The sequence below is a fragment of the Laccaria bicolor genome, genomic scaffold (assembly GCF_000143565.1).
Source record: "Laccaria bicolor S238N-H82 LACBIscaffold_26 genomic scaffold, whole genome shotgun sequence".
Lineage (NCBI taxonomy): Eukaryota > Fungi > Basidiomycota > Agaricomycetes > Agaricales > Hydnangiaceae > Laccaria > Laccaria bicolor.
The window spans coordinates 103,870-122,329 of record NW_001889897.1 but is presented as its reverse complement, the minus strand read 5'-3'; the positions used below and the strand labels follow the sequence as shown (position 1 = coordinate 122,329).

At 45.2% G+C, this 18,460-nt stretch overlaps 2 protein-coding genes across 2 annotated transcripts; both read right to left on the bottom strand.

The window, feature by feature from the left end:
• Window positions 1–3,295: 3,295 nt before the first annotated feature.
• Window positions 3,296–4,762, bottom strand: LACBIDRAFT_330266 (uncharacterized protein; the record flags this gene model as incomplete). Its single annotated transcript, XM_001884480.1, has 9 exons — window positions 3,296–3,336; window positions 3,394–3,607; window positions 3,662–3,723; window positions 3,768–3,830; window positions 3,894–3,986; window positions 4,060–4,346; window positions 4,402–4,485; window positions 4,541–4,688; window positions 4,753–4,762. 9 exons carry the CDS (start codon window positions 4,760–4,762, stop codon window positions 3,296–3,298), a joined length of 1,002 nt encoding a protein of 333 aa, XP_001884515.1.
• Window positions 4,763–15,406: 10,644 nt separating this feature from the next.
• LACBIDRAFT_330264 (uncharacterized protein) lies at window positions 15,407–18,401 on the bottom strand (the record flags this gene model as incomplete). The annotated part of the gene is made up of 8 exons (XM_001884479.1): window positions 15,407–15,451; window positions 15,516–16,602; window positions 16,665–17,246; window positions 17,299–17,323; window positions 17,372–17,728; window positions 17,783–17,796; window positions 17,960–18,042; window positions 18,102–18,401. 8 exons carry the CDS (start codon window positions 18,399–18,401, stop codon window positions 15,407–15,409), a joined length of 2,493 nt encoding a protein of 830 aa, XP_001884514.1.
• Window positions 18,402–18,460: the final 59 nt, after the last annotated feature.

The following is an 18,460-nucleotide window of genomic DNA, read 5'->3' as shown; positions in this document are numbered from 1 at the left end:
TTCGCCAAGGGAATGGGGATCGGATTAGTGGGTATGAGATTGACTACAAGCGGGGAGGGAACGGGAGAGTGACGTTGGCCTTGAGGATTAGTTTAGAAGGTGCAATGACGGGTCGGGAGAGGTGGATGAGTTTGGAGAGACAACGCTGTTGGTTCGAAAACTCACCGGAATACACCTCACGCCTTGAGAAGCATAAACAGGATGGGCACTTTGCTCCCATTGTCCCATTTCCCCGAACACACCGAATAAGCGTATGCGGCTTGAGTTGTTTTTTGCGGTTTGATATGGTGAGCGAAGACGATGACGTGTCGAAAGGCAGCGAAGGAGTGAATGCCGGTCCTCCAGATAGTACGGTTGGAAGTGTCGTGTCGAATCTCGGTAGGTAGCGAAGAAATGGATGGTCCTTCAGATCTTCAGACGGTACAGGTGGATGTCGCTTAAAGGATACCGTTCTTCATACTGTCAAGGGCAGTGCTTGCAATGCTGTTGGTGCAGCGGACACTGGAAATGTTTAAGCAGATACGGGCAATAAATGTGAAAGCAAAGTTGGCGCATCTGGCTTTTTCATCGCGAATTGGTGTCCGTTATTGGGTTTGGTTGTAGTTGGAGTAGAATGACGAGGCTTGTTTCTAACGAACGGGTGGTAGATGTTGCGCAACGATTGGCGAAAGTCGCGGGGCGTTGGTACGAAAGGAATGAAAGAGTTATGTAACCTTCAAGTTAGCATATCGGAGGTTGCGATTGCTGAAATTCTTGAATGGAACCGTATACCGTGTTGGAATATCGGAGTGTGAAATATTGATCAATGACACACGTGGTTTGATTCATCAGCAACTGAAAATCTGGCTTGTCTGAAAATTTTGCCGCCCTTTCTCGTTCTCCGTTCTCAGGCGCTTTCCCCGTGACGGGGTGACGCCGTCCCAGCTCGGCGTCACCGCTCAGCACCTTACGTCAGCCACTCTCTCTGGCCCTCGTCACAAGCGCTCTCTGTGTTTCCTCCTCCGGCCTCGCTCCGCCTCGTCACCACGCTTTGGCTGGTGGCCGCCCGTCGTCGTCACATTGCTTTGGCGTGGGGCGGGCCACCTGACTCGCCGTCCCCGCTCCGTCCTCCCATCCTTTCAACCTCTCCCTCGGTCCCTTTTTGCCTTACTACCCTCACCCCGCTTTTCCTTCGCATCCACGCTGTGCTCTCAACCACTTTCCACCACTTCCTGGCTCATCCCTAGCTTCAACTCATCCGCTTTCCAATTTGACACCTCGCTGCCTGCCTGCTCCTCCACCCTAGCAACCACACGCTCGCTTCTTGATGTTTGGAAGGTCAGGATTTTTGTGTTCGGAACGTTCGAGGGGCATTGCGACTCTGCGAGCTAGAGGGTTGGTATTTTACTGTATATGTAGCCATTCAAGTATTCAAAACTTCATACATCCGTATTTTGTCCGTGTTTCAACATACTGTAGCCTGTAGTAAAAATTGCTGACCCCATTATGTCTGAATTACTGTCGGAATCATGTGCCAAGTGGCCATCATGTATGGTAAGGTCGAGAGGGAAAACATGGTAGCGGCTGGATCCTGTTTTCAGCTTGCTCTCAGAGTCCTTGCTTGTGAGATCAATGATTGCGTATTGTGTTCATAGGCAGCTCATCTCCTTGCTCCTCGAAATCGAGCATGTCCAGAATCAAGGAACGCTGGGGCTTGGTTGGCATCCTCCCCCGTGTATGGAATAGTATCCATCATTAGTGCTCCCAACTTTGCACCATGCCGTTTAACTGTGCTTTTTTCTGTGGCTGTCCTTGGGCTGTCCTGGAACCCATACTTTGAAGCTGGTGGGTCAAAATCCCCTCATGAAGTTTCCTCTTTGTTGACAAAACTGTGCACAGCTAGGTATGTCAGTACTTTTCTTCAGTATTTTTGACTTCTTTGACTTCATCCAAAACTGACTGACATTGCCACCAATCTGTAGCTCCAATTAGTGCGTTCGACGAGGTAAACCAACCCCGTCAGCCCCAGAATTGTTTTTTATCATTACTATCTCCGCAACCAATCGGCTCCAATATGTCCACCATTCTCCCCAACTTCTCTCCGCCATACGTGCTAATAAAATTCTCAAACATGCACACCTCGTTCTCTTCTTGAACAAGGTGCGGTTAATGTTGGAAGACCGAAGAGCTCAATTTCTTTTCATTAGATCTAAGGGTCCAAAAATAAGTAGTGTGTCTGCTTTTTCGCCGACATCGCATTGTTGCCTCACCCCACCACTCATTTTTTTATTCAGTATCACCAGCTATGGAGATAGCCTGAGACCAAACACCTACGAAAGTGTTTCGGGTTATTTGCGAAACAACTTCCTTCAAGCTCATTGTAAACACAATGTTTCGTGGAGGGCACTGCATGTTCAAGTGATATTTACAACGCCCTCTGTCCTAGAATTGTGTAACAATTCCCTAGCGTTCTAGTTGCATGATTGTAAGATTGCCATACCTCTTCTCCCTAACATAGATCCTTACTTTTTCCTGGAGGACATTTCAGCATTGCATGTTCTCATCACGATTCACAAATGGTGCGTGAATCAAGTAATTACACTACACAGTAGGAGCAGAAACATACGAAAGCATATCTGCGGAATTGACCTTGTCTGAGCAGTACATATACCTCATGTACCATCCATACCTAATCAACCAGCGAAAATTTAATCCCCTCACGCCTCATAACGACTCATCCTCGGCGTCAGTTGGCGGTTCGATCGTTGACTCTTGAAACCCAGCTGGAAGGAATGAACTGATAAAATAATTGGGAGTGAGTGACAGGCAACCCCGGTCAGTAGTAAAGTATTATTTACCAGGCCAAGTCCCTGGCTTGAGATGAATATGTTCCAACACCCCTCCCACCGCCGACAAGAGATTAAAACCCAATGAAGGGGGAAGAGAGCATGTACCTATGGAGCCTCCCGCGGAAACGGAGCAGAATTTGAAGATGCCTTCGAATGCGGGGTTCTCTTCTCCTACGAGAACTGGGGTTGTGGCTCAGATGGGGTGTGTAAAGATTGAGATGGAGGACGACGTACGCCTCGCCCCGCCGCTCATTTTTATTTTTAGCATTACCAGCTATGGAGATAGACTAAACACCTACGAAAGCATTCGCTTACTTCAAGCTTGTCGTGGCGTTTCGTGGAGGGCTCATGTAAGAATTCCCTACCATTCTATTTGCATGATTGTAAGACCATACCTCTTCTCGCTGACATACATCCTTACTTTTTCTTGGAGGACATTTCAGCGTCTCGAAAAAAGAGGAAAATAATCACGCTACACAGTGGGAGCAGAAATCATACGAAAGCGTATCTGTGGACATAACAAAGCAAGGATACAATTGGGAGAAGCGTAGGTGGGGCAGCCTACTTTGGGAAGTGGCGCACTGGAAAGCGACGACCAAGACGACAACGACTGCAAGGCAGCCTATTGACAAATTGGAAGGAAGGGCGCCATTGATCAAGAAGATGCCGTGGAGGAAGAAGGTAATAAGACCCAAGAGATGAAAGGTGTTCGGAAGGGACAATGCCAGAGCGACCAATTGGAATTTGAATCGCTTTGAAACTCCCGTAAGGTATGCATGCTATAAAAGCAAGGTGAATATCAAATGACGTGATTGTAGATATTTACAACGTACTGCGACTGGAGCTCCACCAGTTTCGAGCCCCTCATGACGATAAACGAGAAGAACAAAGGTAGCTATCAGAAATGTTTTTTCTGACGAGAGCAATGAATTGCCTCACAGATTGGAATGTTGTTTGCCATCCTTGTATGCATCGAGCCATCAACGGATTCCAATCCATAGCCTAACCTGCAGCAAAGCGGAGATGAGGATGTGAAACAAAAACAGTAGCTGTAGAACAACTTACATTCCATGACTTCACAATAGATTTCTGGGTCTTTCTCCCTCCCTTCCTTTGGTTGGCTTCCGTTCTTTGAGCAGCTGACATGCACACATTCATCTGAAACCGTTGAAAGGTTGCTAGACGACATGGCTTAATTCTGATAGGAAAAATAATAAGAGGAAATTCGTACCGTCATCATTGAAATCCTCCACGTCCTCCAACTCTTCATCTTCATCCTCATCTTCGAGGCCACCAGTGCCGAGGGCCCCGAACACAGCTTCAGCCACTCCCTCTACATCGTACTCCTTCGCTAATGCTTCGTCGTCAACGTCAAAGTCAGCTTCGGGGGTTTCTTGCTGAGTTTGGCTACTTGATGGACTCAAAGACTGAGTGGCTTCGAGAGGCCGTGGTGGTATGACAATGGAAAGGACGTTCTTATTCGGCGGCGAGGGATTGACAGTTTTCTGAATAGGATACCTGTCAACGAGTGCATTAGAAAGAATTGGCAATATATTGGAAGATAAAAACACACCAATGGCGGATGAGAGCGTTCCACAGGAACTCAAGGTTGGCTCGTGTTGTGAACCGCAAGGGCTCTCTCTTTCTGATGGTGAAGCTGAAGGTGAGGTCAATATCCAAGGAAGTTGAACGCAGTACTACGAGGGACTTACAGATGGGCTTTGTACACCTCCTCCGTAACCAGGCTGCCATCGGGTTTCTGAGCAAGAAAGAAGTCAGTGTGAAGAAGCTGGGGGTCGATTGGGATGTCGGCAGATGAAGGCGGTGATGATGGAAGCAGGGGAATGCCGGCGTTTGATGCTGTTGATGCGGCAGGCGTTCGTGCCTGGCGTCAAAGCATGCAGGGTTTCGTTATCGTCGTTACAGAGGCTCATATCGGGCGTATTGAATGGACATAAAGTAGTAGGGAACGCGAATAAATAACGGAAAAGGCGAGAAACGGTGGTGGTACAGAGGCAAAGAGGGGAATACTATGTTTGTTCAGGTGTTTGAAACCCATCAGGTGTTTGAAACTGTGGATTATTTTACCTTCCACTTGCCTTGGGGCCTTGGAATTTTCACAGAAGGTGTATTTATGTATTACATTTATTGTCTCAAAGTTTTAGAACGAGAGTCGAAGATTTGTGGTCTGGGGACATGGTTTTGTGGTTTTCATTACACCAGACAAACAAAAGTAATGGAATGTTCTCTCAGATCCCTCCAGATCGGCTTGACTGTTTATTCTAAAACTTTCCAATTGCATTTGAATGGCATACTCAAGTTCAAATAAAAAGATTTAGATAGCGAGGTGAAGTTGTCTTTTCAGGAAGGGCAAAAGACCAAATTCCGTGGTGAAACAGCTCGAAAAACGTGACGTTTACGTGACATTTGCACATCATCCGTCAGCCAAATTCGTTGTTACCTAGTGTGACATGAGTTTCAATCTCCTGATATATCTGAACCCTGAGTACCGGAATGCCTCCGACAGCAAGCACAACACATTTATACCAAAAAAAAGTAGATATTCATATAGAAGAGAAAAAAGATTATTGGCTTGTTAAAAATTTAAAGAATTTGATGAAGTGGTGAGGCAGAAATCGCGCAGCAGTGAAAAAGTTTCAAACACCTGAACAAACATAGTACCTCACGCGTCTAGGTGAGCGTCCTAGCGGTCACCAGCGTTTTGTGACTGCCTGCCAAATTTGGGACGCCGTCACCAGAATCTGGTGACATGGCAGCTTAGAACCCCGCTGGGGTCTCCTCGTTCTGTTCGTGTTATTGGACCTTCTACTCCAGTTGGTGGTGGTGTCAACTTGATTCCTCGTAATGCGGCGCTTCAGTATAAGCTGGCGGATAATGGGCCTGTTTTTTTTTCAGCAGGGAACTGGGGGTGGGGTTTTGTAGGGCTGAGATGTTGAGGTTGATTCGACAATTTTTATCCTGTTAGATTAATCCTTTTGAGTGTAAGTGAGCAAGTCCTGAAGCAGGAAGCCAACACGCGAGTCGGCAAAAAGTGAAGCATTCTACATTATGACTCTCTGTCTGGGAGTCGAACCCAGCTTTCGCGCGCTCGAGCAGGATGCCAGATGACAGGCGCGTGTACTAACCGATATACTAACAGAGACTTTAAAGAAGTTGATTAAGATCATGCATGTGGCACTTTCGATGCATCTCGAGAAGATGTTCTGGGGAACTGCTACATAAATCTTGAAAGAGAGAATCGATAAAAAAAACTTGTTTCCAAAAACCGTTATTAGTAAGTAGTTATATTGAGATTTAATGGCAAGTGCTGTAGTTCACCAAAACTTGCAATTGATAGAATCACACCCAATCATTATCGGGCGCACAATATTGGGCTATATTCGGAGTATCAACTTAAAGCCAGGTCGAACGAAAATGAACCAGAGTATATATGTTTTTCTGGCGTTGGCTATTGTGTTTGAGATGCAACAATGGTATGTAAAAAATCAGTATCCGAAACAATATACCTACTCTCCGTCTGGGAGTCAAACCCAGCTTTCACGTGTAATGGCTACAATTGTTGGTTGCCACAATGTCGTATCCTGACCGATATATTAACAGAGATGGTTGAAAGAGGATTTCAATCTAAAGCCTCATACGGAGGCGCCTTCAGGTGCAAGACTGAGAAAAGTCCTACATACTGCTCAGGATATGTCAGTACGATTAAGGAGAGCAGCACCGAAGTGAACAGGTACCACGAACAAATCCTGGTGCTTCTGTAATTATTCACGCAAGGTAAAGCAGGTCTGAAGGCAGGTAGATCATGTTTTGGGTGCACGCCAGTTGGCCAAAACACGGAAGCAACTCACTCTCTGTTTGGGAGTCGAATCCAGCCTTCACACCATTAAATGCATGAAAGATAGCAGTGTGTATTAACCAATATAGCTAACAGAGAACTTCCAAAAAGTAAATTATGCTCACTGATGTGGTGCTTTTGATGCATCTGACATGGGACAATGATGTGCTCGGGTTCACGATGAGATCGGTTATAACTCCCGAAGGTTAAGATGGGACTTCAACAAAAAAGAATCAGGACATTGTCGAACTTTCTGTTTCCAAAATTCGAAAAAAGAAAAATTTACGGATATACAGCTGTTTTGGATACTATGTAGTTATCTTGGATATGTCACATACTCCTGCATTTTTATGAGATTCATTTCTTGATAGTGTACTGCTGTTAATGTACGTCCACAGGGTACCTTTACAAAAAAAAAAACCCCCAAAATTTGATCAGCATCACACCTAACCAGGCGTGCATTGGGGAATCAAGATGCAGGTCGAACACTGAACATTATTTGAAAATGAACCCAAATGCACAAGTTGGTACATACAAAAAAAAATTGTTCAATAACACCTATTCTATGTCTGGGAGTCGAACCCAGCTGACACACGTAATGGCTTCCAAGGACTGCCATGACAGGTGTGTATAATGACCGATATATTAACAAAGATGGTTGAAAGAGTGTTTTAATTGTGAGATTGATCAAACTCCATGACACCTTAAACAAGGAGTGATTGGGCAGTTGAGCGAAGCCTTTGACAGATTCTGTGACAAATTAATCATTTTTGCACGCTTTATGTAATTAGAACAGACCTATGGGGAAATTTTTATTTCGACAGTGTGTTTGCCTATTGTGCAAAGGCGATGTCCAAATGTAAAGAAATTGTTGTTACTATTTTTAAAATGTGTCTAAAGGTACGTCCACAGGACAAAAAGCTGTTAAGAATTAAAATTTGTAAATGGAACGGATTTCAGGAACAATTCAGTTTGTCTCTTCAGCACTAGGCAAAACTTTAATTTTTAGTAAAGGTTCACCTAGGGAACACAGTTGTGGACAAATTTTAACAATAAGCACATTAATTGTTTTGATTCTGTCAGCCCCGTTGAACAATTGGCAAACATAATGTCACAATAAAAAAATTCCCATAAATCTGTTATAACTACATAAAAGGTGCAAAAATGTTTAATTTGTCACAGAATCCGTCAAAGCCTTCGCTTAACTGCCCAATCATCCCTTGTTTAAGGTGTAACTGATGAGATGTTGCTTGGATACAACCTGATACTTACAACTTGGAAGGAGAGCAATAAGGTACTGCAACAATATCATCAGCTATCACTGATCGGAGTTCACATTCAAATCCAAACAAATTTCTCCCTCCTCCCATCCACCACACGTGAGTTGGTAAAGAGAAAAAATACAGTTGGTACATATGAACTAACTCTCTGTCTGGGAGTCGAACCCAACTTTCGCGTGATAAGGAGTTGGATGTCATGACAGGTGTGTGTAGTAACTGATATACTAACAGAGAACATGCAAACAAGTACACCAAGATCACAAATATGGTGCCTTCTACACACTAGCTATAGGTTGATTCTTTCAAATGAAATTATTTTTATCTGAGGTACTTACAGTCTTTTACAGGTCCTCGATACACCAAATGAAAAACTCTTCCCATCCATGAACGACTTTGGTTTTCCGAAATCTGAAGAGACAGAACCCTTTGTATTACCTTAAATAAGCTATGTACCAGAGCATTTGAAGATACGTGCAAAGCTGGCTGTGTATCTTGTTGAATACTAGTGTATCGAGGAGGTATAAGTCCATTTTAGGAAATGATACCAACAACAACAAGCCTCATTGCTCTGTATTCAACATTGACAGGTCATTATAACTATCGGAGAGTCTTTATAGAAGCCATATGTACCCGCAGATGATATAAGTACACAGATTTGAGGTGGTTTGAAGAAACTACACAAGTGTCAAAAGTGTATCGAGGACCTATTCTGTATCGAGGACCTGCAAAAGACTGTAGAGGAGCAGGTAGCAATGATGTTTTGAGAACATCCAAGTTGGCAAAAACAGTACTACCAAGAAATGCATCAAATTCTCTGTCTGGGAGTCAAACCCAGCTTTCGTATGATCGTTTTGAAAAGCGTATGCGATGACAGGCGCATGTACTAACCGATATAATAACAGAGAACATTAAAATAAGTAGATTAGGATCATCAATATGGTCCTTTCGATGCACTCACTAGGTTGATTCTTTCAACAAATTTAATTATTTGTCTGAGGTAGAGCAGGTCCGGAGGCAGGTTAGCCATCATGTTCTGGGTACATGTGAGTTGGAAAAAAGAATGGGACAAAATAACCAAACTCTCTGTCTGGGAGTTGAACCCAGCTTTCATGTGAGCATACATACAATCCACGAAGTCATGACAGGTGTGTGTACTGACCGATATACTAACAAAGAATTGTAAAGAAGTAGACTAGAGGCTGACACTTAGCAGTGGCAGCAGGCACCTTGCTTGCTGACAAATATGCTGCTTTGCACCAATACAATGTGACTTTTTTTTTGTAACAAAGGAAACAGTGTTCAAGAGCTATAGTGCTACATAGTTATGTATGTAAACATTGGAGCTGGCACTAAGAAAGAGACAATGATATCATGTTTTGAAAAGACCAGTTGTTTGCACTGATTTGCTTGCTCGCATGTGCCATATGCAAGAAAAGAGCTCCATGGCCTGTGGGAAGTTTGTTTGTTCATGCTTGCCTGCTCGCGTGCATGATATGCAAGAAAAGACCTAGCCTCGCAAGCCAGTCGGTGCAGTAACACTCTAACAGAGTTATTTGGTGATGTATACAAGGGGGTAGGAAAATTAAAAAATTGCACCTGGGGTTCCAATTTTTTTTTAGTAGATTTTTGTTGAACCAACCAGCCAACGTAATCAGGCACATGTCTACATTAGGAAATATGATGTCACCACTGTGCTATTTTCAGCTCCACTCCCCCTTGATGTTCCGCCAATGTACTACAAGCCTTGCAAACCCATTTGTCTCTGCCTGCTCAGTCAAGCAGATGATAGATGATACCACAACATTTAAGACCATTATCATAATCTTATCTACAACAGCAATTACATAAGCTCAAGTTTCAACCATTGCTCCCTTTGTCTGTTTTGCAGCTTGAAATTGTTGTATACATACTTCTAATTGAATGGCTTAGTGGCTTGTATGGTGTTTCTAACTGTTTGTGATATAGGATTGGAAGGGAATGCCCAGAGGCCATAGTCAAACAGTGGTATATAGCTAGATTTGGATATCTTACATAATATATTGATCTTTTGTCTTGAACCACCATCTTGTCAGCAGTCTTGCCATCCTCTTGCACTACATGTAGTGCTTTGTATATCTGTACTTCCTACAGTATGCATAATCATGTTGGGCCAGCTGAGTATCTTGTAACTGCTCATTGCTCACTTATGGGTGTTTATCCCAGATCCACCCATTCTTGCCTCCTCCTTCCCTCTTGGCTTTAGCTATGCGAGAAGTTCAGAGTGAATGCTTCACACTGTTTCTCAGGCCAAAAAATGAGTAGGTCAAAAAAAAAAAATAGTGGCCTGATGGCCAAACCAACCACCCAACCCCCAGTCTGACATTCAGATCCTGGATACCCCTTGGATGTATACTATTTGTTGTGGTGAGCGGAGAGTGAAAAGAGAGTAGTTACCGTACTGACTGGTCTACACTGTCACAATTTTGGCAGGACCAGCGAAGTGTGACAATGGACTTAGAAGAAAAAAACGAGTTGAATGACCTCACAAAGAGTTTCCTTCACATCACACTCTTTTTGGAACAAGATAGGCTGTCAAAACTACATTTATGTACTTGTAGTCCTTGATGAATTCATTGTCCAGTGACTCATAGTGGCTTTAACAAGGAGGTGTTGGGTAAATGGGAACATGTATCCAACATGCAAGGGGGTACCGGGATTTAAATCCCAGACCAGAGGCTGGTTGGTTGGTTCAGCCACCAGGCCGCTATTTTTTTTTTTGACATACCAAAATTTCAGTGCAAAACGACGAGAGGGTGATTGGACAGTGCTCAGATAACTGCCAGAATGCATGAGCTTGAATATATTGGGTCTATCTGAACATAAAGAAGCCAAAGAGATAGGACTTAGAATTGAGATCACATGTTGTGAAATACCTTTCTCTACAACATCACTGCCCGAAAACAGCAAGCCCCTACAGTGACTTACTTTAATTCAATGTAGCAAGCAGCTCAGTAGTTCAATTTCAATAGTGAATTTTATGGTCAGCTTCATCGTAGTATCATTTCAAGCTCGACGGGGAGCTCAAAAAATGGGTTTTTACCAAGTTTTCACAGCCTGCTGGGCATTGGGTGATGGAAAAGGGGGAAAAATGGCATGTGGATGACATCATATTTCTTAAAATGGATGTGTGCCTGATTACGTTGGGTGGTTGGTTCAGCCCAAGTCCCACTAAAAATAATTTCGACGTCCGGTCCTTATTTTAAATCCCGGTACCCCCTTGCCAACATGTATCTTGAAAGAAACCAGCCAGACAACTGGATGATCTCCAATAGAAGGGAGTACTGGATGCAATGGGGGTGTGAGGTTGTTGCCAGAGATATTGTCGGTGTGGTGTGTATGCCAGATGTGCATAAGGATTCTGTTGCAGTCGCATCAGTATCGGCAAGTGTGAAGTGTTCACTCTGAACTTCTCGCATAGCTGAAGCCAAGAGGGAAGGAGGAGGCAAGAATGGGTGGATCTGGGATCAACACCCATGAGTGAGCAATGAGCAGTTACAAGATACTCAGCTGGCCCAACATGATTATGCATACTGTAGGAAGTACAGATACACAAAGCACTACATGTAGTGCAAGAGGATGGCAAGACTACTGACAAGATGGTGGTTCAAGACAAAAGATCAATATATTATGTAAGATATCCAAATCTAGCTATATACCACTGTTTGACTATGGCCTCTGGGCATTCCCTTCCAATCCTATATCACAGCAAGGCATCGGCATTGATGGGGTAGCTGGGTGCAGAGGTTGGTTGGGGGTATTGCAAACATTGTGTGCATGAAGTCACGCTCGTAAAGCCTCCAGGTACGCCATCTGTGCAAGCCATGCTGCATGTATTGTGCTGTTTCGCCTTGCCTCGTTGCTATTTGCCGCGCTTTTGGAGGAGGGGGGGTCCAGGTCATGTTCGGTTTAGAAGGGACAGGTTGCAGAGATCACATCATGGCCCAGTATGGTCTATTGTAGAATGGTAAGCCAAATTCAAGTCTGTAAAACATACTTACAAGCAAGGGTGTTCAAGGTGCCATAGTTAAGTGTCAACACTAAGTACGTCACTCGACACCAGTCGTCTGAATTACTCAGTACGTGAAGACCTTCATCCAGGCTGGTTGTATCAAGGGGAGGTTGCTGGACAATGCTGTAGAGCGGGTGAGATTAAGCTTAGCAGTGTCTTGAATGATGTTGACTAACATTGTTTGAGCGTTGTTCACCGAAATTTTGCTAAGTCCTTTGTCACAAATGTGTGACCCGCCAAAGTGACAACAGGTTAGACCAGCCGTTACTTCAACAACGATCGGAGTTTGAAGTAACGGTTGGTGTCGAGCCTAGAAAAGACCCCCATGGCCCCTGGGTAGTTTGTTTGTACCTGTTTGCTATTTATGACCTTGGGAGACCTTGACAAGCAAGGTGATTAGGGTCACCAACATGGTGCTGTCGTATCTCACAGATGGGATGATGATCCTCGGGTTCTCAGTGAGGTCAAATATACGATGGGGAACTTTTAGAGGTGCTAGGCCTACAGCAGAACTTTTGTAAAAAAGAATCAAGGCATTGTCCAGCGTCCTGTTTCCAAAAAAACTTACGGATACTTTGGATATGTCACCCAGTTCCGGATAGTGTACCGCTACTGCTGTACGTCTGCAGGGTACGCTTCAAAAAAAAAAACCCACAATCTGATCAGCAACACACCTACCCAGGCGTGTGCGTTGGGGGATCAAGATGCAGGTTGACCATTATTTAAAAATGAACCCAAATGCACAAGTTGGTACATGAAAGAAAAAATCAATCTTCTCAAGGTATGCCTGAATGTGAAGTCTCTGTCTAGGAGTCGAACCCAGCTAATGCTCGTAACGGTGACCAAATGACCGATATATTAACAGAGATTGTTGAAAGAGGGTCTTAATTTGAAGTGTCATCCACATATGCGATTTTGGGTGCAAAACTACTCCGTAATTCACGAGATGTTGGTATACAACTTGTAAGGAGATATTGAGGAGATCCTACAACAATATCTTCGGCTATCACCGATCGGAGTTCAAATCGAAAACAAATTTCTTCCTCCACCCATCGACAAGACCCCACTTTGCGCCCTCAAGAAAAACAAGATCAAAATGGTACGTGAGACCCTCTTGCGCGGAGGAGTTCGACCAGCAGTAGTTCTCTATCGCACGTTTTGTGTTGGATGAGTGAGAACTTGGGATGGATGGTGAGTTTTTGGAGTGGATGACGTTTTTGAGCCCTAACAAACATCTCTAATAGAACTGCATAAAAAGTAATTGAGACTCGTTCTCGGCTGAGCCATTGAGCTATGAAGCCTACTACTTTACTTTTGCTGGGTCGTCCATACTCCTATGAGTACGCACGACATTAGAGCTCCGAAGCGCGATGGTCTTCTTCTTTTCTGAAGAACATCGCTCACTTCGTCTCAATGACCAGCCCAAAGCCAAATCCGGAACTGGCAAGAAACCCGCCGCGGCCCCCTTTGGTGCGAGCAAGACCACCAAGGCGAAGAAGAACCCTTTGTTCGAGGCTAATGCCAAGAACTTTGGTATCGGTGCGTTTTCTTGTCGTCATCTCAATCGGAATTCTCGAAACTCAGCTTGGACTACACACAGGCCAGGATATCCGACCCCAAACCGACCTCACGCGTTTCGTCAAATGGCCCGAATACGTCCGCCTCCAAAGGCAAAAGGTCATTTTGCACCAACGTCTCAAAGTCCCACCCGCCATTGCCCAGTTCTCGCATACCTTGGATAAGAACACCGCTACGCAATTGTTCAAGCTGTTGAACAAGTACCGCCCCGAGTCGAAGCAGGAGAAGAAGGCCCGTTTGACGGCTGCTGCTGCGTCTGCTGCCGAAGAGAAGGAGAAGGACGCCAAGGTCCGTTCATTCCCTCCCTTTCATTCGCTACTTAACCTCTGACATTATTACGAGCAGGACTCCAAGAAACCCATCTTCGTCAAATACGGCCTCAACCACATCGTCGCCCTCATCGAAGCCAAGAAAGCCGCCCTCGTCGTCATCGCACACGACGTCGACCCTATCGAGCTCGTCGTCTTCCTCCCCGCCCTGTGCCGCAAGATGGGCGTCCCCTACGTCATCGTGAAGGGTAAAGCACGTCTCGGAACCGTCGTGCACAAGAAGACGGCTGCTGTTGTCGCTCTTCAGGAAGTGAAGAGCGAGGATCAGAGGGAGCTCGCTACGCTTGTTAGCGCTGCCAAGGCTAATTTGTGAGTTTTCGTTGTTGTTGTTGTGATTGTAGAGTTACTGATGGGGTTGGTCTATAGCTCTGACAAGTATGAGGAGCAGCGCCGTGTGTGGGGTGGTGGACTTCGTGGGAACAAGTCTACCCAGATGCTTAGGAAGCGCGCCAAGGCTGCTGGGCAGAGTACGACTGCTGCTTCGCTTGGGAAGCTCTGAGCGTCTCGCGGGGGACGTTTGGAGCGGGGTCCCTTGGAACCTTTTGAGCGGTTTGGGAGTCTGTTGATGCGTACTTCCAGCTTATGTTTATGCACAAATTTATCGTCATGTTCATGTCATGTTCGTATGCGTTATGTGGTCCTTGATGTTGTGTTATGCAGTGTATGTAGTCCAGAATGCCTCGTCTCTGAGTGCTTTTATCATGTCTCTGGTTTTTCGTTGCTGGTTTGAAGCCGTGACTCTCTTGCGGCTCTCTCTCTTGTGCTTACCTTACCATCATCATCCAGGACCCCCGAAAATCCTGCTAAATGATAGATACTGAAATTGCCGATTTCCAGATTCTTGTCCGTACCAATTTTGGCGAAGTCTGTCCGGATTTTATCTAGCCTAGACCAAAATTTCGAAAAGTTGTCCGAACTGCGTATCTAGCCCAAGTCAGGGCCAAATTTTTTTGTGCGGCAAAAGGTTCGAACCGCAGACCACACGTCAGGCTTCGTAAAGTACATACTTTTTTTCCGTTGAGCTACGCGACCATAGTTGTCCGGTTAGTATCTAGCCTCTGATTCTTCTCGCAAGCCTGTCCGGATTCTGTATCTAGCATTTTGCTGATTTTTTCGAAAACCTGTCCGGTTTGTATCTATCCTAGCGCCTCATTTTGAAACATTCTGTCCGGATCGGTATCTACCATTTAGCAGGATTTTCGGGGGTCCTCATCATCCCTGCTTTTCCCAATACTTGTATCTGTGCTTTTCTCTCTGGGCCTATGACAATATATATTATGCCTGTTGGTGCTTAAGGCAAACTAAGAGACGTCAAGCCATCCGATTTGTAAGACTTATTTACATAAGATGGTATCCACAATAATATTTTTCTGAGCGGCACATAAGTTGCACATAAGAGTTGGCTCTATATAGCGCGTTACATTTCCGCTACTCCGTTAACAACCGAAAACCTGGATGGGAATTTTCCACTCCTGACCACCTGGAATCTACTGAATCCTCGCTGATGCACTCATCGGGATCTCGTGAAAGTTCTTGGGTGGGGAGTAATTCCGGAAGAGGTCTTTCCGTATCAAAAAAAGTAATTTGACCACTTACGTCAGTATACGTGTCGTCAGACGACCAGACTTTGATATTGGAATTTATAAAGAAGTAGGGCGTCTGGGGTTCAGGCAGGGTCACTACCCCAGGTATGGTTTCGACACCGGGGCGAACAATCCAAATGCTGTTTGTTGCATGGATGAAGTCAATACCCTCTACGGTAACGTGGGTTGCGCTCGTTTGGGAGGGATACCCCACAGGCTTGGTAGTGGCTCGTGGGCCTCCCAGTACATGGACTGCAGAATTAGCTCTGGCAAAGTTAGACTTAGTGCTTCTGAGATGGGTAAGTCGTGGAAAGACATCTTCCAAGACGTATGGACCCCTCGAGAATTCGGCTGGTTGTGAAGAGGCCACTGAAATGTAAAACTCGTCCTCAACGTCGATGAAGTGGCAGTTTATGGCTGTGACATGTGTCGCATTCGGAAACACAAGTGGTCCAGGTCGTGCGTTCTCCTTCAGTGGTGCGTTGAACACCGTGGACAGGATATCCGGGAAACGTGTTTGAAAATCCGGAATCGTACTCCAACGATCGACCAATTGGCGTTCGTCTTCCCACTGGCACGTCGTATCAAGGTATGGGCAACCCCGCATCTGATGTTTTTTGAGAAAGATTCGTGCAGTTTTCATAAACAAATCACCGAGCGGGTAGCAATGATACTGGGGGAGAGTTGTGATGGTGTCATCGAAAGAATTTGGGTCAGAGGTGAGAAATTTTTGAACAGTAAGGTGTGTAGGTGTGACGAATAGACTTTCCATAGAAAGTGTTGTGCTGATTAGGTGACCACAGCCGGATATCAGTTTGAAAGGATCATTGATAGTTTTATTTGGGTCCCAATCATCACCCATTTCCGCGATGTTGAGTAATTGGATGAGGAAATTGATTTCAATACTTTCATAACAGACCACCAAATGAAGCGTACGTCGAAGGCGAATCCTTGAAGCCCCAGGACGTTCGTCGATCCGTTTGAGAGAACGTATGAAAGTTTCTTCAAGCCCTTTTGGTAAGCTTTGGAGTGCATTTCGGATATCGTAGTCTGTTTCGCACTCCAAGATGCTCATAACTTGAAAAAATACATAAAGAAACCTGCATATCGGTTGAAAAAATTAGACCAATCAGTGTTCATATCTTTACGAAATGTAGCTCACATTCCGTCAGCATTTTTGACGAGAGTTTCGATGATCTCCTCCCGTAAGGTGCAATCCTGTACAAAATTTGGGTTCTTCTCAATATGATTATCGAACGTCTTGACAAGGTAACTCCTGATGTCGTGTTCGATGTCGTCTGAATTGATCTTCTGTTCTCGAAGTGCGGAATGGGATCGAAAGCTGCGCCTAATGTCATCCTCATCCCTACTGGATATAAAGAGGTGGATGGATGATGGAAGCTGATGGAGCAAGCGGAGGATGCTTTCCCTGTCCTGACATTCATCCAGGGCGTCGATGACAATTGTAAGGTGTCCGCAAATTGAGCAAGTTGCGAGCCCGCTCAATACATCAGCGAAGGGTATGTCGGTCACTGATCGAGTCCTCGAAAACTTGGCTAGAATGTCGTGGACAGGAGATGGCGATTGTGGAAGAGAGTCGTCAAACGAGCGGAGTAGCTGTCCCAGAAGACTTCGAAAGAGGTATGCCGCCTTACTTTTCTCCGGAAATTTATAATCGCAGTAAAATGATAACAATCGAGAGTTGGGGCGTTTGTTTTCCTTAAGATCCTCAATCACGAGGGACCTGGGAATATGTCAGGCTTGCAGATCAGCGCATAATATGAGTGATATCTTACGTTGAAACTGTCTTTCCCGAACCCGCTGTTGACGGTAAGCATGTAGAAGTTGAAAACCTGGATGACTACCCACGCTGTCCATTGAGCCAGAAAAGCGAACCAGAGGAGTCGACACCCCACGAATCTCGCCAATTCTTGTATAGCGGAGCCTCGAGAAGCCAGGTACCAGAGTCCAAAGACATATTCTTTCCGATGGATTGTGCGTGCTTCTCGCCGCAATCGGAGTCCTGGAAGTGTAAAAGGTCTAGCAGGTGATCCATCTCTTCTCGCCACTTGGCGATGACGTGTTCTTCTCGGTCAGCATGGTGAGCCTCGCGATCTGCATGTTCAACTTCATTTTTGAGCATAATGTGCCGTTTTTCGAGACTAGCGACAACAGCATCAAAGTCGCCCTCCAACCAAAGGGACAAAACAACAATGGCAGGGAAATCTAGGATAATGAATTAACAGGTACTGATGTCGATGCGATGGGAGTAGAACATACTTCGCATGCGCTTCCTACGGTCGATAAAAGTCTTTTTTATCGTCATAAAAACAGTAAGGATATCGCCATAGACGTTGGCAAGTTCCTGGCTCCAAATTCAACGATTGTAGTGACGATGACAGCAAACAGCGCACCGTCATGACCCGATCATTCCCCTTGTAAATCGCAGTCGCGTACCTGCCGTAAAAATGGAGGTTTTGGCCGACTTTTTGAAGAACGCCCACAATGCGTTCGAAATACTTCGAGTGTTTTGAGACCGCCTAGCGACAGCATTCAGTAGTTTACTCTTTGATAAAATAAGCATTGCAAGTTCGCGTACCCGTATGATGAACTTGATCCCGCCCCAAGCCAGCCCAGCGATCGGGTTCACGGAAACCAACGCATCAACCGAGCTGAAGAATTTTTCGAACTGCATGATAACATCCGATATACGGGAGGTGTAGGCACGTAACTTCGACCTACGGTGGTCATCCTCGTGTTGTTTGATTTCACTATACAGCTCCTCTGGAGTCGCGCTCTCCGGAAATTCATAGTCTGATTCCCATTTGTCCCGATGTCTTTGAAGAGCAATTTGGAAAGCTTGGTTGGCCTGTGAGTCGGGACTGCCAGTGGATGTCATACTGTAAGCAAGGGGAGAAGGGAGAGAAAAGTGGGCAAACCAGGGACTCGGAACCAGTG